Below are 23,265 nucleotides of genomic sequence, written 5' to 3'. Positions count from 1 at the left end.
TTTTGATACAACACAATTAGATATCAGGACTTTGAATAAAATAGAGTTTTAAACAGAAGGTTAAGACAGCATTAAAAAATTGATTAGCATGTCAGTAGACTGACTAGACAGCTCTTTAATAACACTGGACAGGGAACATAAGGGAAAATACTTCAGAGAAGTAAATGAATATTCCTTCCAGCAGAATGATTTCTTTAAAGACAAAAAATCAAAATTATGCAGGTCTTTTTTTTGTTTCAAAAGAATCACTTTGAAGGTAAAATATATCTACTCAAAGCAATTAAGATGAGAAGAAGACAAACAGGGAAAAAGAATACACCAAGGGCCAAGTATGTAAGACTGAAAGAACTATTCAGCCAAGGTATAATCATCCATTTTCCCCTGAATTATATTTATTTAATACAAACATAAAGATGCACAGAAGAGATGAACGGGTTACAGAAGAAGATAACATAAAAGCTATTAAATGTTGTTCTTTGGAAAGCATCACCATTATCGAAGAGAAGTGTTTGCTGCAAGTCAAACAGATTTCTGTTTGAATTCAAGATTAAGTTGTGTATGGCTCTCTAAGCAACTTCTAGGAGAAGAGAAATGGAAAATTACAGAAGGAATACTCCAGCAACAGTCAGTAGTGCTTGGAAGACTCCAGTCTCAGTTTTAGCAGTTGTAGATCTCAGCCATCAAACCTCTCACAGCTAACAAAGAAGAAATTTTAAGTTAACTTTTACTTTAAGACTACAGTCTTCCTCTCCAACTCTAGTCTTTATTCTGAAGGACAGGAGGAAACCACGCTTTCCCAGCCTCTGTCATGGCATCTCTTGCTGTGAGACGAAACACAAAATATATATCAGCTTTTGCTGTATGAACAAAATTGTCAGAAGTTTGTAAGTTCTACCGAACATCTGTCTCATTCCTTTGCCCTGAGAGTCAGCTTGATTAATTTATTTGCATTTATTAAACTATTTATTTATGAATTCTTGCTCAAAACAACTGAAAATCCTAAAGACAAGCAAAAAGGACCCTTAGTAACTTCAGCATTCCATGGTTCCACTAAAAAAATGAGAAAGCACTTGAATTCAGTATTTTGCATCACAACCCCAGCTCAACACTTCTGGGGCAGAAACCTGGGATATTTTACAATTTTAATGCCATTATAGAAAACAAGAACACATTCTTCTTTTGGTCATATTTTCTCACCTAGCATATATGTTTATAGATCACCTCTGTACTAGCCTTTCTTCACATTTGATGCCCCGATGCTAATTCAGAAAGAATTCAAAAAGAAAAGTAGACTTCCTATTTTATTACCCATCTCGCTTCACAAAGTAAACAGATTTCCTCTAAGGCCTCACAAGATTAATGAAGAGGACATGCTTTGTTTCAGCTCCTGGTGAGAGGCACCAGATGTTCCTCTAGTCAACCCTTGCTAGGGGCACAGCAAGCTCTTTCAGAGGCTCCATCAAAGGCCTAGCTCTGATAGATGCATAAAATAAGACAGACTGAAAGCAGAGCTTTCAAGAGGAAAAAAGACCAGTGGGCTTAAGGAAAAAAGGTATTTCAGGCTACCCGTGTGTTTTTAAAAATTGTAGCTGGGAATAAAAATTAAAGATAACATGGAGAAAATATTTATGTTAATACTACCTGCTGCAGCTTGTTAAAGCACCATGCACAGAACAGGCAGCTACTTCACTAACTGAACAGACCCTGTTCCTCAATATTTCACTTTCACTGAGAAGAGATTACTTCAACGACTTCAAGTATATTGTTAACATACCTGTCCTGGCTTCCTTCTGTGATGTGATAGAGATGATTGGCACCACCATCAGCACAAGCTCTCAGTGCAGCTGCAAGTAAAGAAAAAGATCATCAGTATATTGGTATTATAAACAAAAAAACACAACCAGTTATTCCATTAATGACATTTCTGTGTAAACTCATTTGTTCATTGCAGTGTAGGGAATAAACTTAGAGACCTCATATGGCTTTTAGCTTCCTGTACTTGACAACTTCCCCTGTTTCTCTAAATAGACATTTGAACTGGTTTTATCAAACTAGTGCCAATCTTCATCTGACTGTGCCCCTGTACTTTCCAAATGGCTTATTTCTATCTATCCTAACCTAATGCCCAGTCAGCTTATGGAGGATAAGTACTCAAAACCTGAAAAGGGCCCATCCTCCATGTATGGGCAGGTACTTGTCTGAACAAATGAGAACTTGAACTTTAAACCTAACAACCTTCTGTGCTGGTTTGACTGAAAATGGGTTAATTTTCTTCATGCAGTTAGAAACCTTTCTTTTTCATAGCTAGCACACTCATAATTTGGACTTAGTTTGAGAACAAGCAGATAACACCTCAGCACAGAACTAACGTTTTAAATTGCTCTGGTCTGAGAGCCAAGGATACTCTGAGCTCTACCCACAGGTGTGAGGCATCGAGAAAGGGGGGTAAGAGATGGGACAGAGCTTGACTGGCATCCAGATTGATCAATGAGAGTATTCCATTCCATTAGCATCATGCTAATTATGTAAGGAGTCAGGGCCTTCTTGTTGGCTCTTCCGCTTTTTCCCACTCTTGCTTGCTCTGGGGTGCAGCTGGGGGAGATTTGGTGAGGACATTTAGCCCAACCTTTTGCCATTTTGCAGAGGACTCTGGGCTTTTCTGTGTTTTTCCTCTCTTTTCTCCCTCTGGTATCAGCTTTGGGATCACATGCTGCTTGCTGGGACTGGCTGTTCAGTTGTGGACAGAGCTTGTGAGGAACTGCCCTGAGTATCTTTTATTTCTATTTTATACATATATGTTTACTAGTAGTGTATTAGTATTTTGTTATTTTATTAAACTGTGTTTATCTCAATCCAAGTTTCTCCCTTCCCTTTTGATTCTCTCACCTATTGGGGGGGTAGGGTGGGGGTGAGTGAGCGGCTATCGTGGTTGTATTTCTAGCTCAGGTTAAACCATGACATCATCTCACCCAAGCAAAGAGTTCACAATGGTGGCTCTATAATGACCTGCATAAAAACTGGGGCGAAAAAATAGTTAGGTATGACAATACTTGTTTTCTCTTTTTCCCCTCCTATGACACAAAAATGATAAGTCTACTACAGTTCCTACACTGCTCCACAGACTGTTTGAATCATCTGATATAAAGCAAGTGGGTTAGGTCTCAGCTATAAATCTTGAACTATCTTAGTATAAAAGGAGCAAAGCTACAATAATTTTCAGTGCTTCCACATAACTTGGGGACTGTAAAGGACACGTGCCACTAATTCCAATTGATTTAAACAAGCATGGACATGCTGTTCTCTTGTGATACCTTTGTTTATATAGACTTAAGTCAGGAAAGAGAGAAAAGTCTAATACTATTATTACAAAATCAGAAATAGATTGGTGTATTATATTCATAGGCATCCCTATTAATCATAATTTAACCAACACACAGTTCTTTAATGAGATTTTTTAAAAGATGATAAGCTATTCAAGATTGAAAATGACCATCTTGTCTTAGCAGTCTATCAGTTTTGCTCTGAGATGCCCAAGTCAGATAACCACAGCACACGAGATAAAAGAAGCTGTTGCTTCTACACTAGAGCAGAACGTTCCTTCCAGGTCTGCAGGCGAAGAGAAACTGACTGGTAGACCTGAGAGGGCTGAAAGCCAGAGGATTGAGGGGGGGGAGGAGGGAAAAGGGAAAAAGAGGAGAGACAAAGAAAAGGAACAGCCCATGTTTTGGAAAATAAAGGTATATACAATGGGATCAGGCACTTCATGCTGCTGAGAATCCACTCTTCAGCTAAAACCACTTTGCTTTGCTGTTCATTTCTCAGTCAGAACCACCTATCCTTAGTGTTACAAACCTACATTTTTCCTTTTGGCTCTCATTAGGTGGGCAATTCACCCATCCCCCTAGCTTATCCCTCAACCTAGCCAGCCTATACAAACAGAGACAACAAATTTCATCTCTGTATCTGCTCTCATCTTTAAGCCATTCTTTCTTATTTGTTTGCTGAACTCCCACAACAGGGAATATTCTGTGCAAATATATCCACCACAAAGCACCATGCAACCTTGGTTGAGGCTTTTTGGAAAAAACAGAAGAAAGCAAGGCAGCACAAAAATTACCAGTTCATCACAGGTAGCTTTGGGTACAGCAGCTTTTTTTCCAGCAGGCTACAAGAATGGGTAGGGCAGGAAAACTGGCATGGAGCTCCTCAGTATTTCTTCTAGCACTGCTCCTGCTCCAGTGACCTCTCTTTTCTCTTGTCCATAGTATTACAGTACCTTCTATGGTAAGAACTACCTTTCTCAGCCTTCTTGCACAAACCATGCTCTGCTTTGTCTCCTTACCTGACTTCACCCTCACCTTCCAGACACCATCCAAACTAATATTAACAAGCCAAGGTCAAGCAGATTCAATCCTGACAAATTGTATTAGCTACGATAATTTCTAAATTATGGTAACTGGCCAGCCACTTACACTTGAGGTTACAGCTGAAACTAGATTTAATGTAATTACTTTCATCTGGGCATATTAACTTCTCACAGGGAGTTCAGCTCTCACAGAACTTAGTAATGGTCCATTGCAAGAAGAGTGTGTAATACCTGTCCTTAAAGCAGCTATTCAGGCTATCAGTTTATTTAGCAGATATAAGGCACCTAAGGAAGGCCTCAGATCTAAGCCAACTACAGAATCCTTTCTCTCTACAAAAGCAATTCATCAGTTCAGACACTCTTTATAACCAAAACTGTAAGAACGCTGCAGAAAAAAACATTTTCTAACTTTGGTTACAGACCCTGTCTAAAGGGTGCTTCTCAGGCTGAAGATACCTGCAGCTTTTTCTTTCTGAGAACAGTGATTTTTACATCTATTCTCTCACATTTCAGACAAATAAGTAGCTTATGACTTCTGGGGAAAAAAAGAAGGGATAAGACACAGAAAAAGAAAGATGAAAGAGTCTATCATCTGTCTCAACTACTTTAAAACAGCCAGAGCCTTAACTACTGTAAATTATCTCAATGGACTTAATACAAGTGAAGCCTGGCCTAAGATCTGTTAATGTGATCTTATCACTTTAAAAGCACATGACCAAAAAAAAACCACCAAAAAACCAAAACAAAGTATTACAAAACAAATCAGTTTTCAGTCTAGTACATGTAAAACTACTGAGATTCTCCCAAAGACAGGAAGGTGCCCGAGTAACAGGTCTATGACACCTGCAGGCTGTTCACATGGATATGGGGCTACTATTTGCTACCTCAAATCAAAATAGTTTCCTTACATAACTGCAATTTAAAGCTGTCCCCCACATATACAGTCTTAGCAATTTAAAAAAATTAGACTTGGGTAGCATTGTAAAGTTATTTAGAGAAACTATTTATGAGCTACTGTTCCTTTACCAGCAAGTTAATAACGTACACCAGAATGAACCAAAGCCCCAGGTGCTTTAAGTAGCTACCAGGTAATTAACCGATTGGCTGGAGGCCAGTATATCATATTATTTCTATAGCTATGACCCAAGCCTTACTTGATAAAAAGTAATTATATATATTAGCTGGAAGAACATGTATCATTATTATCTGGAAGTGTTTAAGGAGATAGTCAGCAATTCTAAGCTTACAAATCAGATAAAAAATTCTCTATGAAAAGATAATAGGAACTTATTTTATACAGTGCCTTTTATATTAGAGGCAAAATTGCCTTACAAACAACAATTTGGCCAAGGTGAGGCACAGCAAATGTGTAGGCAAATCTAGCAGTCTCTAGGTACTTCACAACAGCTCACACAATACCTCATTAATTATTTCAGCAGAAACTGAAGGACCTGAACAAGATCAGTGCTTTGTTTTGCTTGGCATTGAGGAAACACAGACACCTTCTTCCAATAAGTTTACATTTTAAATAGATTAAAACCAACCAAACAAACCCCAAACAAAAACAAACCAACAAAAAGGTGAAAAGTTACATGGAGGTATGAAGTGATAATGGTCACACCTGGGCCAAAGACAAGTTTTCTTCCAGGACAACCAAATGGATGGTGGGGCTTGTAGAGGGAAGAGTAATTGAACTGGTCAGCCAGAACACAGGTGGTTCTGCACACACCTTCTGACTCAAATGTTACTACCACATTATTGGAGACCCCTCAAATTGGCCAGGTACGCTGCACATGGGAATACTGTCTAGCTTATGTATATCAGAAAGAAATAAGTCAGTAAAGACCTTATCTAAAGTCTTTTAGTTAATCCTGCCTCTGTGAACTGAGCAATTGGGAGCAATAGCTTTTTCAACCAGCACAAGTGGAAGCAGAAAAGACCCCTGGCCACCCTGCTCAGCTGGAGAGCTTCAAGGTGCCGTTTTGTGCTTTTGTTATCAGCAGAGATGACACTAGGAGCACAAGGGCTCAATCACATGGCAGCACTATCTCAGTGTGCAAATCTGCACTCCTTGGTGTTACCATGAATCACAACCTTTCCAACCTCCATATTCTGTGTTAAGCTCCACTTCTCAGAAATAGCTCCGTCTGTCAAATTACCACATTCTCTATCTGTCAAATTCCTTTCTGATGTAACTCCAGTGTCATTCAATGAAACAGGGAATGGAGACATAACCGAAAAAACAACTGTTTCATTGTGCTGCATTGTGGGAGAGTACAGAAGAAGGGACTCAATGCCACTGACAACTGCTACTCAAATTACTGGGTACAACAAATGTTCAATCCAGTAGCGTTTGAAATTATGGTAAGGGTAAATACCCTTCAGTTCCACCTATGCTGAGGAAGAGTTATGTCAAGAGCATATTATGAGCCCATATCTCTGGAAGAGTTTCTCATAGGCAACATGAATGAAGAAACCAAAGTCTTTCTAAGTGAGATCCTTCATTTTAAATGGTGTATTATCTGCTAGGAAACAGTGAAATATTTCCCTTTACTGACTGAAGCTGAGAGGGCACTGTTAGGGCTACTAGCGAATACGCTGCTGCAAAAATTATTCTAACGCAACAACAAAAAAAAAATAAACTATTTAAATACTTATATTTGCTCTTTTGATAAAGGCAACTTCCCATGACTGTGAGACAAGATATGAACAGGATATCAAACACAAAAAGGAAGGTCGTGTCTCTGAGTTAACTAGTCCTGAAGGTTTTGCAGTAAAGATGCAAGTATTTTATCACACCTTTAAGCCCTGCAAGTTCAGGCTGGGGAAAAGACTGTACAGAACAGATGTAACTCTTGCAGACTGAGTAAGATGAGGGTATAAAAAGGGAATACGTTTATATACAGTACTGACACCTGGGGAAGAAAAGGATAACTTTATTATTCCTATTATTATTCTCATTCTATTATTTCTTGCAATTAGCATTTAATTTTTTTTTCCTTTTTCAAACTGATCCTGAAATTAATCCATGTTTTTGACTAAATTCAAATTTATGACATCTCCCCTAAAACTGCCTTAGTATATTCCCTCTGTTTCTTTTCTAAATTTTACACAACTTCTTCTAGGTATGCAATCTGCTTCCCTCATTCATTTATTGATTCAGTAACCTGGTAACCATAATTAACCTGCCAGGATAATCTACACATAAGAGAACCCTGTTTAATTAATGACTTGGAGTGCTGGTAGTAATGCATAAGTGATAATATATGGTAGATAGGCAGAGAATTGCTTTGTTTGCTTGATACGTTTGGCTAACATATTTTTGTCTCAGCATTAATAAAAAATGCCAGTTACTAGCAACAAAATACATAATCTGTATTTATGTGCTTTCTCTTTTTCTCCTTTGTCCTGCAGAAACTGCAAAAACATGTTTAACAAATCCATGGCTTCGTGTGTCTGCAGATTGCTATCTAGGGGATATATTTGCATCTCAAACAATTCCATCCCACCCATGTGTTTCTACCTGCATTACCAGGACTATGCAACTGCTATAATATACCAAATATAGTGCACTGCAGATCTCTCTCCTGGTCCATCTGCAGCTGTGTTTAACAAGTCTGTTAGTCTGTAATAGTCCTTTGCTTAACTGTTGGACACTGGTCTTGCTAAGAAGCTTTTTAACTATTTTAAATAGGTCTACCCTTAATTTATATGAAACTGAAAAGGCTTAGCTTTTATCACTGGTATTTTACATTTGCATCAGTGCACAGGGCTTTAAACAAGCGTGATGGAGAATATCAACAGTTCTCAGGATATTCTGTGATTCCAAATGAAATTCAAGAGATAGACAAGTGCTTTCTAAATGGTTTTTATAGGTGTGTATTCATGCTGCCGCAATCAGCAGCAGCAAAGAGCCATTAGCCTTTGGTAGGTACTCAGCACTTTCTGGGATTGAAACCATTCTTAGGAATTTCACCCAAAATTCATCTTTTTTTGCTCTTTTTTTTCTGCCCATGGTGATTTGCAATTGTGCATGCATACTTCCAGCCCAGGAACAAGTTTTAGTTGTACAAATGCTGCAAAAATAACAATGGCTGCTATTCTTTAATTGTCTGTGTACCCAAGAAAGGTCCATCAACTAAAAGTATCTCATACCTGACTTCTATAACATCTGTATCACATAACATAAAAGCCCAGTAGTCCTTAAGTAAAATAGTCATCAACACCAGAGCTAGTAGCCTGCTTCTATATGGGCTTGATTATGGATCTCTGATGAAAAACTACTGTGCATCTAGTAAGGTAACTACATGTTTTCTCCAAAACTGCAGCACTTCTTTAATCACTCTGCTTGGAGATGTAAATGTCATACGCATCTCAGCTAAGCAGAGGCAGGATTCATTAAGCAATTAAATATGAGAACACAAGGAAGGAGCCAATGTGCTGATGAATTAGGAAGCTCTATTCTTTTCTCAACGCATTGATTCAATATCGAGCAAGAGCCACCGAGATAACACATCTTCCTAAAAAGTTCACACAGAAATTAAACACAAGGAAAATTAAAGTGTTTCTCTCACAGAAAAAAACATCCCCTGAACTTTCACCAAAAACTAAGTTACATATAATTACCAACACAAAGCCTTACTTTAAGAACAAAAAAAAAATCAAAATCTTAATGCTCACTTTGGGAAAAAGAAAAGGAATAAAAGAATAGATGGACCCTTTTAAAAACAAATTAAGTACCAAAAAAGACAACCGCAAGCAAAAATTCCTTGAGTATCAGTATATATACTAGGAATAATGCTCTGTCAGAGGCAGAAGAGGGACTGCGTTTTCACTAGACTGAGTTTCTGGACTGTCTTCGGGTACACTTCCACAGAGAGTTCATTACAATGATTCATATTCAAGGCTGTTGGGTTTGGAGTAATCTCTTGTCAGGTGCTAGATTTAATATTCCTACAACCCTCACTTAGGATACGATTCTCTCTTCTTTTTCCTGTCATTCTTCTCCCATTCTGTCAAACCCAGGCGCTCGGGTACTCGCTGTGCTGCCTTACGCCCATCACTGTCAGAGGCTCCAAAAGCAGGAGCAGCCACGTGCTGTGTCACAGATAAAACCAAGAGGAAGGAACCGAAACGTGAAACAAAGTACTTGCTGACATCATTTCCACTAAAATGCAAGTGACCTTTTCATGAGAAGCCTGCATGACTTGATGCCGCTGTGGGATAAATCAGGAAGAATAAATCACCTTTATTTTTTTCATGTCCTCCTTTTTTTTTGCTCTCTGTGGGAAAAATGACTACTAAAGCAATAGTGTAACATGTAATCAGCTTTTCTTTTTGCCCTAAGCGTACATCTATTATTACCAGGTAACAGTCAAAAACACTGATTAGGGTATATACCAATTAAAAAAAAAAAAAAAAAGTTTTGAATGTCTTTAAAGAAAAATTTATCAAATCAAAGATCCTCACAAATCAAACAAGCTGCTGAAAGACAGCCGGGAGATCCTGTTGTGGTTGAGACAGACAAGCGACACGGACCAAGTTCTTCCAGGATGAAAGTAGTAGATGCCATTTATTGCTACAAGTGCATTTTTATACAATTCTACCAGTTCATTTGTCTTTTCACTATTGGTTACAAGTTGCAGCACTAACATCTCATTGGCTAATTTTGCTATCATCCATGTATTCTTCTATTCCCTTCTCTCTCACGGGTACATCTCTTCTCTCTCACCGGTACAACTCCATATCTCCGGATACTCCTTTACTCCCATCCTTCTCAGGGGTAAACCTTAATATCGTCAAGGCTGATCTCTATTCCCGTACTTTCTGTCAAGGACTCCACAGACCCGCTGCAGTTTCCCACAAGATCCTAATTTTGCCTTAAATCTTGGAGAAGGAATCCAAGCTCTCTATAATTGTATACTTGCATCTTACTGACAGCTGGCCTCTGACTCCCAGAGCGGCCCAGAGATTCACGAGCTGCGATGAACACGGTTTGCAGACTGACGTGCAGGTGCCCTGGAGCTTGTTTGGAACTGCGGCTCTTCCCCAGGTGACGTGCAATCCATAACCGAAATCTCTCACTCAAACGTCGCCTACGTAACCCCTAATCACTGAGGAAGGATCTGCTGAGTCTCAAGCATGGAACCCCTACAGACAGCACACCAGTCATCCTTCATAATACATCCCATCAGGCTGCCTTTCAGATACCATCTTCTTTCATTGCCTCCTAAGTACAACACACTTCGCTAACAAAACTTTACTGCAACCTGTCTACCAGTGTCCTATATTTAAAACAAACACATACATCAAAATATAATTGAACGCAAAGTAACTGAAAGTGTGCAGCTAGGTTTTTTCTGCATCCATTACCTGATTATCAAGTGAAATGGAGACACTTTAACATCAATTTTGTTTCTGAAGGTTTTAAATTATATTGTTTAATAATTCAGTGTAAAGTGCATCGACTTCTAGCTTTGAATGCAACTTTTTGTTTATATTTTCCATAGCTGCAACATTGATTTCTGACACAAGGAAGATAAAAAGCTACAAACATGGTGGAATAACCAAACTGCCTGCAATTTTAATTGCCAAGTCAGTGTTGTTATCAGGCAAACTTTAGTAGCAAGCTGACACCCCCCCCCAAAATTAACAGACAAACACAAAACCAAACACATTAGTAGTATTAATGCATTGGCACAAAGGACAAGACTGCAAAAAGAAAAAAAAACCCTCTTTTTTGGCGTGGCGTTGTTGATTCAATGCCAGCAGCAGCTGGTTGCACACAGTCCCCACTGCCCACCCCCAGAGAGCAGGATGTGGGGCAGGCAGGGGGGCCGTACACCCAGAAGGGTGCTCAGCTGCACCAAGACAGGAAAGAGGGAGAAATCATCTCCTACTACTGCCGGCCACCAGCGAGACTATGTTCCTCATCACCACCAGAGTCAGTGGCACTGTCTCTTCTGCTTCCACTGAACAATATGCATTAATATTTCAAGCCAACCTGCAACTGGAAAGCAATGAGCATGATAAGTTCATATTCATGTCTATGATTAAATATTTTCAGCTAACGCATTTATATTTCAGATTTTGTTTGCCTAAATTGGATTTGCAGTAGCCTGCAACTCATCAAAAAATTAATCACACACTTATTTTAAATAGCATAAAATAAATTAATTCTCATGCTACTAAAACACACACCATTCCTTAGCAGCCCGGAATAGATTTCCACACAATCATTTTATATCATAGTCTAACAAAAACTTTTGTGTGCTAAGGAAATTTCAGAACTCATAAAAGTCAGAAACTCCAATTTTGTTAAAAGACAACTAGAATATTACAATGCATAAATTTCTGAACCTATCAAATATGCGCTGACGCCACCTTGAAAAATTATTTAGACTATTCAAAAGCACAAACTGGGTCTAAAAGTTGCTTGGAAATAAGTATCAAAAGGGGGACAAACAAGAAACCAGAGGAAGAAAAAGTAAGATGATCAATACAATTTCCTAATGCATGTGGAACTGCATTTTATAATGTATTTTCTGATGTCTTGATAATATACAGCTACCCTATGTTCATGTTACATAGCCTTGTGTATATATAATTTCCCCTGCTCTTAACAGATGAAACTGTTCAATAGATTTTTCAATCAAACAATAATAGTAAACCATTGTAACACAATAGCAAATAGTAAACAGTGTGAGAAGAAATGGTTAAAAAAAAAAAGAAAACTGAAAGGTTTCATGAGGCATTCTTTAGAGGTACCATAAGCCAATTTAATTTGAGAAAGGAGCACATGTTCTGAAACTAGTCCAAATTAACTGAATACATTAAAACACTGAAATTAAGCCAGTATCTTGGAACTACTTGTCTAAAACATTGGGAGCAGAAACCGCTCATTTATGACTGTTTCATCCCATTGTATCTGACTGACCCCCACATCTTTTCCGTTCTCTTAACTCTCAGCTTTGGTAACCTACAGCAGAAGTTTCCTCAAGAAACTGGAAATATAAAATTAGCTGTAAAGTAGACTTGATCTTACCTGCTTTATTTCATATTTGGTATAGCTACAAGTACATACACTCTGGCACTTGCACCAATTTAAACCAGAATGGTTCCACGAAAGCAGTGGATTTGCATCGCCAGTACTCTGGTACTGGCACCTAAATATAGTTCTAAGGACTTCTCCATTTAGGAGAAGAGCTTTAGTTACCTGCATCAAGACTAATCTTAATCCCCAAAATCTTCCCACACAAAATAAATTTAAAACTGAGGTAATATTCTTGCTAGGCACTTTCTTTTGCTAAACCTTCCAATAAGCAAGAATGAAGGTCAGCTAGCATAAGCTAGCGTACAGACATAAAAGATCAGTTCTATGGTATCATTTTGTCAAACATGTTTTTTTTTAATTCATATTTGAAAAAAAAAGGCGTAGAAAAAACGATAATGAAGGACAAAATATTATATTTGCATTCTTAAAATAATATGGAAAATGTGAGTTAATATTTTCAAAAGAAATAATCATCAGCAGCAATAATATTTTAAATATTTTAGTTACCTTGATGAAATGATATATGAAATAATCATAAGATATGAAGAAAGCTTATTTGGACAGGCAGAATCAGCTACAAACCAGACTAGAAACTGTAATTCTGAGTGCGAAATGGGATTTCTCATCTGAATTCTCTTACACAATGCAAATACAGAACCAATACTGTTCTCCCTGAAAATAGAAAAACAACATCTATAGGCAAATGGTCTGGTTATGAATGAAGATGGCATAGCAGCAGTTTCCCAGTTCATAAAACTGATGAAGAAGCAAGTGCATTGATTTCAAAACCTCTCTTTAATGAGGCTATAACAGAACCTTAAGATGAAATTTCTGAGTAAAAATATTTGAAGGAGGCAATCAAGTTTACTGAACAAAACCGAGTGTATGTTCTCAAGGGGAATAAAATTCTGTGTGACAACTCTCCTCATAGCAAAGCTGCAAACAGAATCAGAGGCTGAACTTAAAATATACGACCTGCGTATCATCCACAACGTGCTTGTGGGAAAAACACCACGCTGTATCAGTGTTCAAGGTGTCCTCTATTCCTCCCTCTGAGATAATGAAAAAATCACAACCCTCTGCCTTTTGCTGAGAATTTTCACTGAAAATGTTCAGGTTCTCCTGAAGATGTGCACTTATGACACAGCTTTCCAGACAACAGTACAGCTGAGAAATCTAATGCCATTTGTTCACCAAAGTCCTGAGATGATCCATATCTAAGTCATCCCTAAAATAGATAAAACAGATGCAAAACCAAAAGTTTTTTGTGCATGCTACATGAGGACCCAGTTCAATGCCTACATGAGTTGGCAGTTTTATGAAAAGCTAATAAGGACCTAAAAACCCAAGGGATATCAGCAAAACAAAAGACTGGAAGTATCAAGCTATAAATTTACTGGAAGTAACTCCAGCCTTTCATAAGATTTTTAATAAAGGGAAGTCCATAATTTAATACTCTGTTTGGGGAATATGAAGTTTGGATATTATTTAAAGAGCCACAGAATTAGTAACCCATGTAATATCAGTAAAATACCAGATCTCTCTCACCAGTTTGCTCTCCCATGGGACGTGCTAAAATGCCAGAACCTCAGTTTTGATGCTCTTCCACAAGAAGGTGCGACAGGAAAGGGAATTGAGAGGATGCTGTTCACCTCCTGGCCTCAGGTAACCATTCTAAGAAAATTCGTGTATAGATGCAGAAACAGCTCCTGTCCTCTACCTCTGAAACTGTATCATGGCAGTTCCCTGAGGCATCCTAATGAGAGAAAGGCTTAAACAGAACAGGAAAGTAGAGCCTCTTGTTGGTACTTCAGCCCCCAAATTTGGGACTGCTCAGTGTTTTAAGAAAATCTGCAAGCTTCTGGACTCTTTAAAAACTATTTTTAGTAGCAGATTTGTTCTTTCAGTTTCGAGTCACAAAGATGATCAGTACATTGCAGATGATTTTTATCAAAATGCTACAGAGTTACTGCTTTAGGCCTTAAATTTCAATGTGATACTAAGATAAATCGCCCTAAAAGGGCAAAATGAAAGAAATTTTTCCTCTCATTTTGGTCCATATTTTTCATTTTGAAGAAGAGAGACTGGACTTAAGCATATATTAAAGTCTGAAGTTCAGAAGCGAATTCATAGAAACCAGGTAGGGATTCTCTGTTTTGTTTAAATTACCTCCTATCTAACTGTTTATAACCCCTTTTAAATTTCAGCTCATGTGGAAGCATTTTGCCATTCCTTGATCATAAGCCAAGCCATTTAATCTTTATTGAATAAAAACACTGGCCTCCTCTTTGAGGTCACTTTCTCCTTGTAGTTGAAACGTGTGCATTCAATAAATAAACCCGTAGATTTAACATACCTGAGCTTATTCTGAAAGTCTGCTTAAGAACACATCCCCAGTGAAACAAACCAGAAAAACCCTGAGACAGAGTCTGGTTCAAATGGTAATGTTGCTCTTTGTTCTCAAAATGGTTCAATGAAAAAAACCACAAACAACTATACAGCTGTGAATCTTGCAAGTGTTCCCTTCCAATGTTGCTACTTAATTGGAAATTATCACCCTTTTCATTTTTCCCTAGAAACACAGCTTATGCTTGCAAGTGTGGGAGAAAATATCATCCTAATATATCTTTAAATCAGCCAAGTGTTGGCCAAAAATAATATCAATATTCTATTTAATTTACAAGCTCTGTCCATAGTAAACACTTAATTATCAGCAACAGAAAATATTAGAAGACAGGATGTTCAAATGCGATCTGAGTCACTGCACCAATCCCATGCTACACTATCTACCAGATATGTTGGAGATTCCAGATTAGTACACATGACATTTTCATTCAAAGCAGAGTATTCCTGCACTTGGCCTCATTTAAATCACTATCGCTAGCGAAGAGCTGGTAAATTGTTAAAAAAAAAAAAAGCCCAACTTTTACTTGTTTGATCTGGGGTTCATCTTTCATAATCCCTTGGAGCCTATAGTATTATTAGCTATAATATTTGGCCTTGAAGCACAAGAATTATACAGAAGCCAGTCTTTTCACCTGACTCTTATCTCCCTGTTTTAAAACAAGAGAACACCTGTCTTCCCCACCTACTAAGTTCTTTCTCCTCCTGCTCACCCATTCTTCACCTGGCCCTCTGCTAGCTCCCCTTGGTCTATATAGAGGAATTCCCAGACCAGACTCTTACATGTTGAACATTAGATTTAAAAAAACAAACCCACAACCAAACAAACAAAAAAACCCAAATGAAACAAACCACAAAACAAACAAAACCACAAACAAACAACAACAACAAAAAATCAACCAACCCGCACAAACAAAAGAGCAAATAAGACCAAAAAAACTCCAAAATAAAACATATTAGTAGGTGTAAGGAAGGACTTCAACCAATTCACCTGAAACATTTATTTCCTCACTACTTTTTACTAGCTTACTTCCAAACATCTGTGTTGGTCATGCATCAGCTAAAACTCTTGAGGTCAAGTTCAATCAGCCCAGTTCAGCAACATGTCTTTAGAGCAGGATCCTCACTCTTAAGATGTCTGGTGAAAGGAAAACAATTGCTGTTACTCTTCATTTGATAATACATGACTAAGCCCCTAAGGCAGAAAGAAAGCATCTTTCTACAGTGTGAAACCTTGGGGGAATGTTCTCCTTAGCAAGGAACAGGAAAAGAAATGGCCTGAGTTCACATATGACAATCCCTGTCATGCAGACCTGAAAAGACATCTCTGAATCCTTGATTCACAAGATGCTCTACAGTACATCTGTATCATAAAGGCAACAAGCAGAGTTTTGCTAACAAAGATCTGCTGTTGCTGTGCTTAACCTGCACAAGGCTTTGCCACCTGCTTAAAACCTTCGTCAGAGGTGCTAATGGATTTTGTAATTTGGAAGGCATTTTTTTTTTGCCTAAAGATGCAATGAATTCCCTGTGAAAGATGATCAAAGTGCCATCTTTATGAACTAAAGTAAGCTTAAAATAAAAAGAAGGAACAAGAGAGACCCTGGTGCTTTTATTTAGCTTGTGCACAGGTAAAAGTGAGTATTATCAACCCACAGTTCAACCTATCAATAGTCACCTGGCAGAGAAAAAGAGTTTCAGAAATTAGATCTAACAGCTAGCTTTCCCATCTCAGAAACATTTGATGTTGCTCTTCTAGCAAATCAAAATCAATAGCTGTGAACAACAGAAGTAGGATAAACTTTATGTGATTAATTCTTCCTGTAGCAAATCCCACTCCTAACTTGTACAATTCTCAACAGCTTATGTGGAGGGGCATAAAATGGTATTTCCTTTAAGCCATGTTTTGACAGGTGCCTGCATGAAGCTGGTCCTCACGCCTGAGAAGGTCTCTGATTTCAGTGCAGCTACCTGTGCTGAGCAGAGTCCTGCTCCTAAAGTATAAAAATTCAAACCATGCTTTTCACTCTGTCTGAATACACAATGCCCATAACAGTTTGAGCCCTAATGAATCTTCGCTTTTCCTCTCTTCACTGTTGCTCTTGATCCCTAATTGCTCCCTCCCTGCCGTTTCATCTATTCCAGCTTTCAGATGTACACACTATTTCATGAACTCAGGATGACACAAATACCCTCTGTCAGCTTCACTCTTCCTCGCACATGCACCAAAACACTCATCTCCTCTTCACCTACTGACTCCATTGTCCCCTACTACTGCTCCCCAGTCCTATTGCCTCCTATTTCAGGGTCTGCTTTACAGAATCACAGAATCATTTCAGTTTTAAGAGACCCTCAGGATCATCGAGTCCAATCATAACCTAAATCTAGCACTAAACCATGTCCCTAAGAACCTCATCTATAGGTCTTAAACACCTCCAGGGATGGTGACTCCATCACTTCCCTTGGCAGCCTGTTCCACTGCTTCTCAACCCATTCTGTGAAGAAATGTTTCCTAATGCCTAATCTTAACCTTCTCTGGCACAACTTGAGGCCATTTACTCTTGTTCTGTCACTTGCTACTTGGGAGAAGAGACCAACACTCTCCATGCTACAACCTCCTGTCACGTCCTGCCCTCAGGTACAAGTGGGGGGAAAACGTGACTCAGGTTTGTGGGTCCCCTTTGGTTGGAAAACAAGTACACACAGTACTTCAGCTCTGCAAACAAAAGGCTTTTATTTTGCAGCTTGGCCCAAATGGTATATGATTCGGTGGCAGAAGGATTTACATTATTGTAGGTTCAATTGGTAAACCTAAAAAGTTTGTGGCATATGTAGGGTTGTAAATCTTATGTTATGTAAATCTTATGTTATGTAAATCTTATGTTATGTAAATCTTATGTTATGAGAGAGAAAGATTTCACCATCCTTATGGCTCCGCTTTACGTGTGATGGAGTTTGCCGTCTCAGATCCAGCAATGTGTGGTGTTCTCCAGTGTCTTGTTCAGTTCACGTGGTGACACTGGTGGGCAGAGTGGTCCTCAGGATGGTGGGTGGGTGCCGCCAGTGCTTGTACAAGGTGGGCCTTTATAGCCCTCTGGGTTGTCCGCTTGCATAACTTTTGGTCTTTTGTGAAGGTGTTATTGTGAAAGAGAGAAAAGTCTTGGGGGAAGGGGTGATTGCAAAAGACCGACAAGTCTCTGGCCATGTTGAAGGGTATCAGCTTTTCTCTTTGTGCCATGTTAGGCACATCAGAAGGTGGTATGTTGTATTTCCAGCAGACATCTGGGAAGTTGAAGTGCCCCATGAGAACAAGGGCTAACAATCATGAGACTTCTCCCAGCTGCCTGCAGAATATTTAATCTGCCTCTTCATCCTGGTTTGGTGGTCTGCAACAGACCCACACCAGGATGTCCTTTCCCTTGATTCTCACCTGTAGACACTCAATCCTGTCATCACCCTCACCAAACCCAAGAAATCAAAACACTTCCAAACACACATGGCTAGCCCAGCTCCTCTCCTTCCTTGCCTGTGCCTTCTGAAGAGTCGATGGCCATCTAATGCAGCACTCCAGCTATGAGTCATCCCACCATCTTATGAACCACACAACTATTTTACTTAAAACTTAGAAATCGTGAGCACAAAGTAGAAAGCGTAACCAGAAGAGCATGGACTTTCTGGGGTTTTGAACAAACTTACTCAGAAAACACAGAAAAGAGGACAGGTTCTCATAAAATCAGCAAGAATAAAAGGGGAGGAGTCATGCTGTTTCTGTCAACGTACAATAACCTCATGCACTGTCCTGCCACTCTACCAAGGCTGAGACCGTACCTGTGCTAGCAGTTTCTCCAAGACCACATCACACTTGGGGCAGGATGGAGGCAAAGAGGCCTTTGGGTAGGGTGGCCTGTGCCCAGGGAGCTGCAGAAACAGCACTGCTATTGTGCTGTGGGTCTGAAGGGCTCTCAAGCCCCTGGAGAGCAGGGAACTGTGTGTTACCTTCTCCCTGGTGCAAAACACACAGCATCCTTCCAGGAGCAGACAATGGTCATAGTGGGAAGCCACCACTGACCCTACACCTCTCACCGGCACAAACCGAAGAGAAAGCCTTTGAAGGAGGAGGAGACACTCGCCTGCCCCCAAGGAGGTATCCATCTGGTTTCGAAAGCAAAGAATGGGGACAGACAGGAAATTGAATTATATCCCTTTTCTTCCCAGGCATGAGTTGCACATTCCCTCACATACAATGAAAACAGCAAGCAGTGTTTAAAGAAACATTTACTTCATGAGACAGCTCATTTCACCAAGGCATTCCCAGTCTCTCCTCTTCTCAAGAGGAATGAAACCCCCAAATGATGCAACATGTGTTTGGAAAAAAATAAAAACCAAAACTCACCAAGCCACTGCTCTATTAAAAATAAGAATGGTAAGAAAGAAAAGTTTGTATAAGAGGACATAATTAAAAGTAGCTATATGGAAAAATAATTAAAAATTATAAATAATTAAAGCTAAGAAAGCTAACCTTTAAATTATTGTTGCAGTCTTTAAGAGACCTGCTGCAAACTTCAAAAACATTGTTTGGAACATCAGTCATTTTGCTCTTGCTGGAATTCATTTTTGATAATGCAATAGTAACATCTCAGGAATGATATTAAGTTTCTACTTTGTATTAAAGCAGAATTGTATTAGCATGGTAGAGTATGTGTATCCCTGCTGGGATTTCTTTCATGCTGGAAAAAACAATGCTATTTTTCTATTAGGGAAATAAGTTATCTGTTTTGACAGTGGAAAATATATTTCACTGAACTATAAACTAACAAAATCTGTCATCTAAGAGGATATCACTGAAGACTCTCTTCTGCTGTACTTTCAATTCCTAGCCACCAGCAATTCTGCTAATTTTTTTGCACAAATTCATTTGATTTGTGGCATACCTGTGAGCCCACACACTAAAGTTAGCATGTCCAGTCCAATTACTCTTCCTCAATCCTTGACCAAACTATTGGGAAATCTGCCTGAGGAAAGAACAAAAGATTGCGACTGACAGATCTATGTCTTTCTGAAGAAAACTTGAGCGCCCTCCTTCCAAGATCTCTCTTGATCCAGTCTCCGTATTTGACTACCTGCATCCTGAGAGAGTGAGCCCTAAAGCAGCTTGGAGAGAGGGAGAAATGTGGAATCTGAGTTCAGTTTATATTCAAACACATCTGTTCTTCACTGTCATCATCTTCCAAAGCACTCAGCCTCCTTCTATGTTTTGTTTTTAAGTTTAAGTGGTGGGATCACTGGTTTCCATTCACCTTTCATACTGGCAAGTTACGTAGAACTCCCTCCAGTTGACCCTAACCCATCAATTTTTTGTCAGAGCACAGAAGAAATGAGGTTATACAGAGACTTAAAAGGGGGAGAGGGGAGGAGAGGCGAGTCGCCTTACCTGACAAAATCTGCCTCCAGTAAAGCTAAAAACAGTTCCAGAAGGACATTAGGGAGGTTATCAGAGACAGGCCTGGAATCAAACCCTCAGTAGCGCATCAAGCCCCCCACCAATGGATCAAAACCGTGGTTAGCAAATACTGGTACTTTCACAAAGTCCAGGTTTTAGCCACATAATTACTTCAATTCAAACATTTCCAAACATACATGCAAATTTGCCGTGGATGAATGATATGTGCTTTTCACGGTGCTTTTCGTATCACTTCTGAAGCTGACCAGTAGACTTCCTCACACTGAAGCCATTTGTCACACTACACCTGCAGGGTAAAGGAGCTTCAATAAGAGTTAGAATTATCATATAGGCGTTGCAAAAAGCAGCATGGGTATCAAGTTTGGGACTGACTCATTTACACCACGCAGGTTCCAAGTGCTGGCCTGAGGGGCATTTTTTTTCTTTAGCAATAACACCAGCTTCAGGTAGATGATGAGGAACTTGAACATATTCTAGAAAAGCTACTAGCAATCAACTGGGGTGCAGAAAATGACACCTTTGAGCTAACAACTAGCTCTCTGTCAAGCCTGCCCGTGGCAGCAGGTGTCGCTGCAAGGCAGAGGTATGGCAATTAGTAAATTATTGGGACACAGACAAGAACAGGAGTAGGCAAAGATGTTTTGTGGTACGTGCTAAGAACATGGAAATTCTTGACAGCTGGTAGCTATGCACACTCTTTGTGCTAAGTGTTTTGGTTGCAAACACGATCGAACAGCAGATTGCTAGCATACACCTGCTCAAAAGAAAGTATGGAAACTCTTACTGTTGAGGTAACAGCTTGCATAACAGCATTCATTATGTGTAGCTTTCCATTTACTTACTGAATGCTCAGTCCTTTTCCAAACTGCTATTCAGTGCAAAGACAACTTCATGCAGCACCAGGTTAAACATCCCTGCAGCAAGGCTCATTGCTGATTCCCCTGAGAGCAGCTGGGAACTACCCAAAGGCTGCCTTTAAGTTTTTGCAGGGCGTCTTCTAGGGCTAAACGCACACATAAATTTCTGTCACTGTAGTGTCCAGTCATCCCATGTTAGGGATATTGCATATTCTGGGGAGCGGTGTCAGCTGGCTTACACCCAGCACAAAACAAGGGCCAGAAAGCTGCTCTGTTCTGGTCTTCACTTGTGTGCCATTTCAGCCAGAGGCTGATATTAAGGAGCACAATTTTTGACCTGCTTCAGGTCCTTTAGGATTCTGTAATGTGTTTCCTTCCACACTACCTGGAAATTGCAGAGGCTGATGTCTCCCTGATAGCAGAACAGTTTTTTTCAGGAGGGTTTTCAGCCTGCTGTCTCTCCCTTCTACTCCTTCATGCCTGAAATATTAGCCTTCAGTTACCGCTGACACAAAAAAGACATTTCTTGCTGCAGCATTGAGCCATTTTACAAAGAAACTGCCAAAGAAATTAAGAACTAGTCTTCTGCTACAAAGGCTGAAAAGGCAAGGGGAGCAGTTTAAATAATGACAGGGCTAGAAAAATGCTAACTTATAGTCCAAAGACTGCTAGAACAACAGTGCCATGATTTGCTTAAAAGGTAAAGAGGGCTGTTCCTGATTAAGAACAGATTCTACAAGTCTTGACTTGCCCTAATGGGGATAGAAAAGCTAGTGCTCTTACCACCACTACCAAAGAGCACTACTAGAGGTGCCCATTTAGTTTTCAAAACAAAAAGAACACTTCACTTACAAAGCAGGTTTACATTACAGTAAGAAAAGGTTGTGCAGAGACCAGAAATGGGCACTGGGGCAAACCCTGAACGAGCTGAGTACCTGCACTATCTGCAGCCATAAAGAAAATGCAGATCAGCAGAACCACTGAGCAAACTGGGAGCAAAGAGGGTTTCTCCTGGACAGTGTCCAGTCATTGTCTGGAAGGAGTAAGGTAAAATAGCTTCTCATCAAGGAATCCTTACAACTTCAGGTACAACTTACTTGGTTTTTTTTTGTTTCTTTAACCAATCAAAACCATTTCTACAGCAAAGGTTTTATGTTGGCCTCTCTCAAGTACACTCATATTTTTCCTGTGGGGAGAAGTATAAGAATTTGGAACATGAGCACACAGAGTCATTCCTCCTCCAGTGAGGCACTGAGCTACTATTTTCCCATGCCACCATGGTAGTTAATGACAGCAACACACAGCAAACTGTCAGCTAAGGCTAGTGAAATTTTCCCTGCTCCTTTTCCCATTTTCTAAATACCCAATTGAGCTGAACCTGCTTTCTTCTTCCAGCCTCAAAATGCCAAGCCCTCCTTAATATGCTTGTGGCAGCCCATTTGCCCTTGCACAGGGACCTGCCAGAACTCACAGCAGATTCAACTTCTGAACAAGAAGGGCAGCCAAACAAATGCATCAGGGCACTGAGGGGCATCAGGCAAGCAAGGTGCCTTACAATGTCTCTCCCTCTTGTCATTCATCAGTATCTATATATATATTTTTTTTTAATTTAATATTAACAGGACTGGGCCTTAGATTTTTTGTGCTTAAGTGACTGGCACATTGTAGGCCCTCTCCAGGCACCACTGTAATAAAAACAAGACAGACGAAGCAGAGAGAAAATGGATAATGTAATATCTGCAAAACACACAATATGCATTGGTAGCAACCTGTAGGTTGCTAACGTGTGTCCCTAATGCAGAGGCTCTCTCTTACTTACGCCTGTACAATATCTAATAAAATACAACCTTGGGGGAAGAAACTCATAATCTCTTTCTGTTCATCTACACATGCAAAACCTCTTCTCATTTACCTGCTCAGCAAACATCCTAAACTGTGATCTTCACAGAATCACAGAATGTCAGGGATTGGAAGGGACCTCGAAAAATCATCTAGGACAATTCCCCCACTGGAGCAGGAACACCCAGATGAGGTTACACAGGAAGGTGTCCAGGCGGGTTTTGAATGTCTCCAGAGAGGGAGATTCCACAACCTTCCTGGGCAGCCTGTTCCAGTGCTCTGGCAC

The 23,265-nt window shown here is 39.6% G+C and overlaps 1 protein-coding gene across 3 annotated transcripts in view; it reads right to left on the bottom strand.

Moving 5' to 3' along the window:
- TPK1 (thiamin pyrophosphokinase 1) overlaps positions 1-23,265 on the bottom strand; it is a 306,701-nt gene that overhangs the window by 189,283 nt on the left and 94,153 nt on the right. For all 3 annotated transcript variants that reach the window (XM_082046404.1, XM_082046405.1, XM_082046403.1), the window contains exon 3: positions 1,775-1,844. In XM_082046404.1, coding sequence (XP_081902530.1) covers positions 1,775-1,844 — 70 coding nt within the window. The remainder of the gene's footprint in view (positions 1-1,774; positions 1,845-23,265) is intronic.

The sequence above is a fragment of the Streptopelia decaocto genome (genome assembly GCF_964273445.1).
Source record: "Streptopelia decaocto genome assembly, chromosome: 2".
Classification (NCBI taxonomy): Eukaryota; Metazoa; Chordata; class Aves; order Columbiformes; family Columbidae; genus Streptopelia; species Streptopelia decaocto.
Note: the sequence above shows the minus strand (reverse complement) of the source record. Positions and strands in the feature narration are given on the sequence as shown.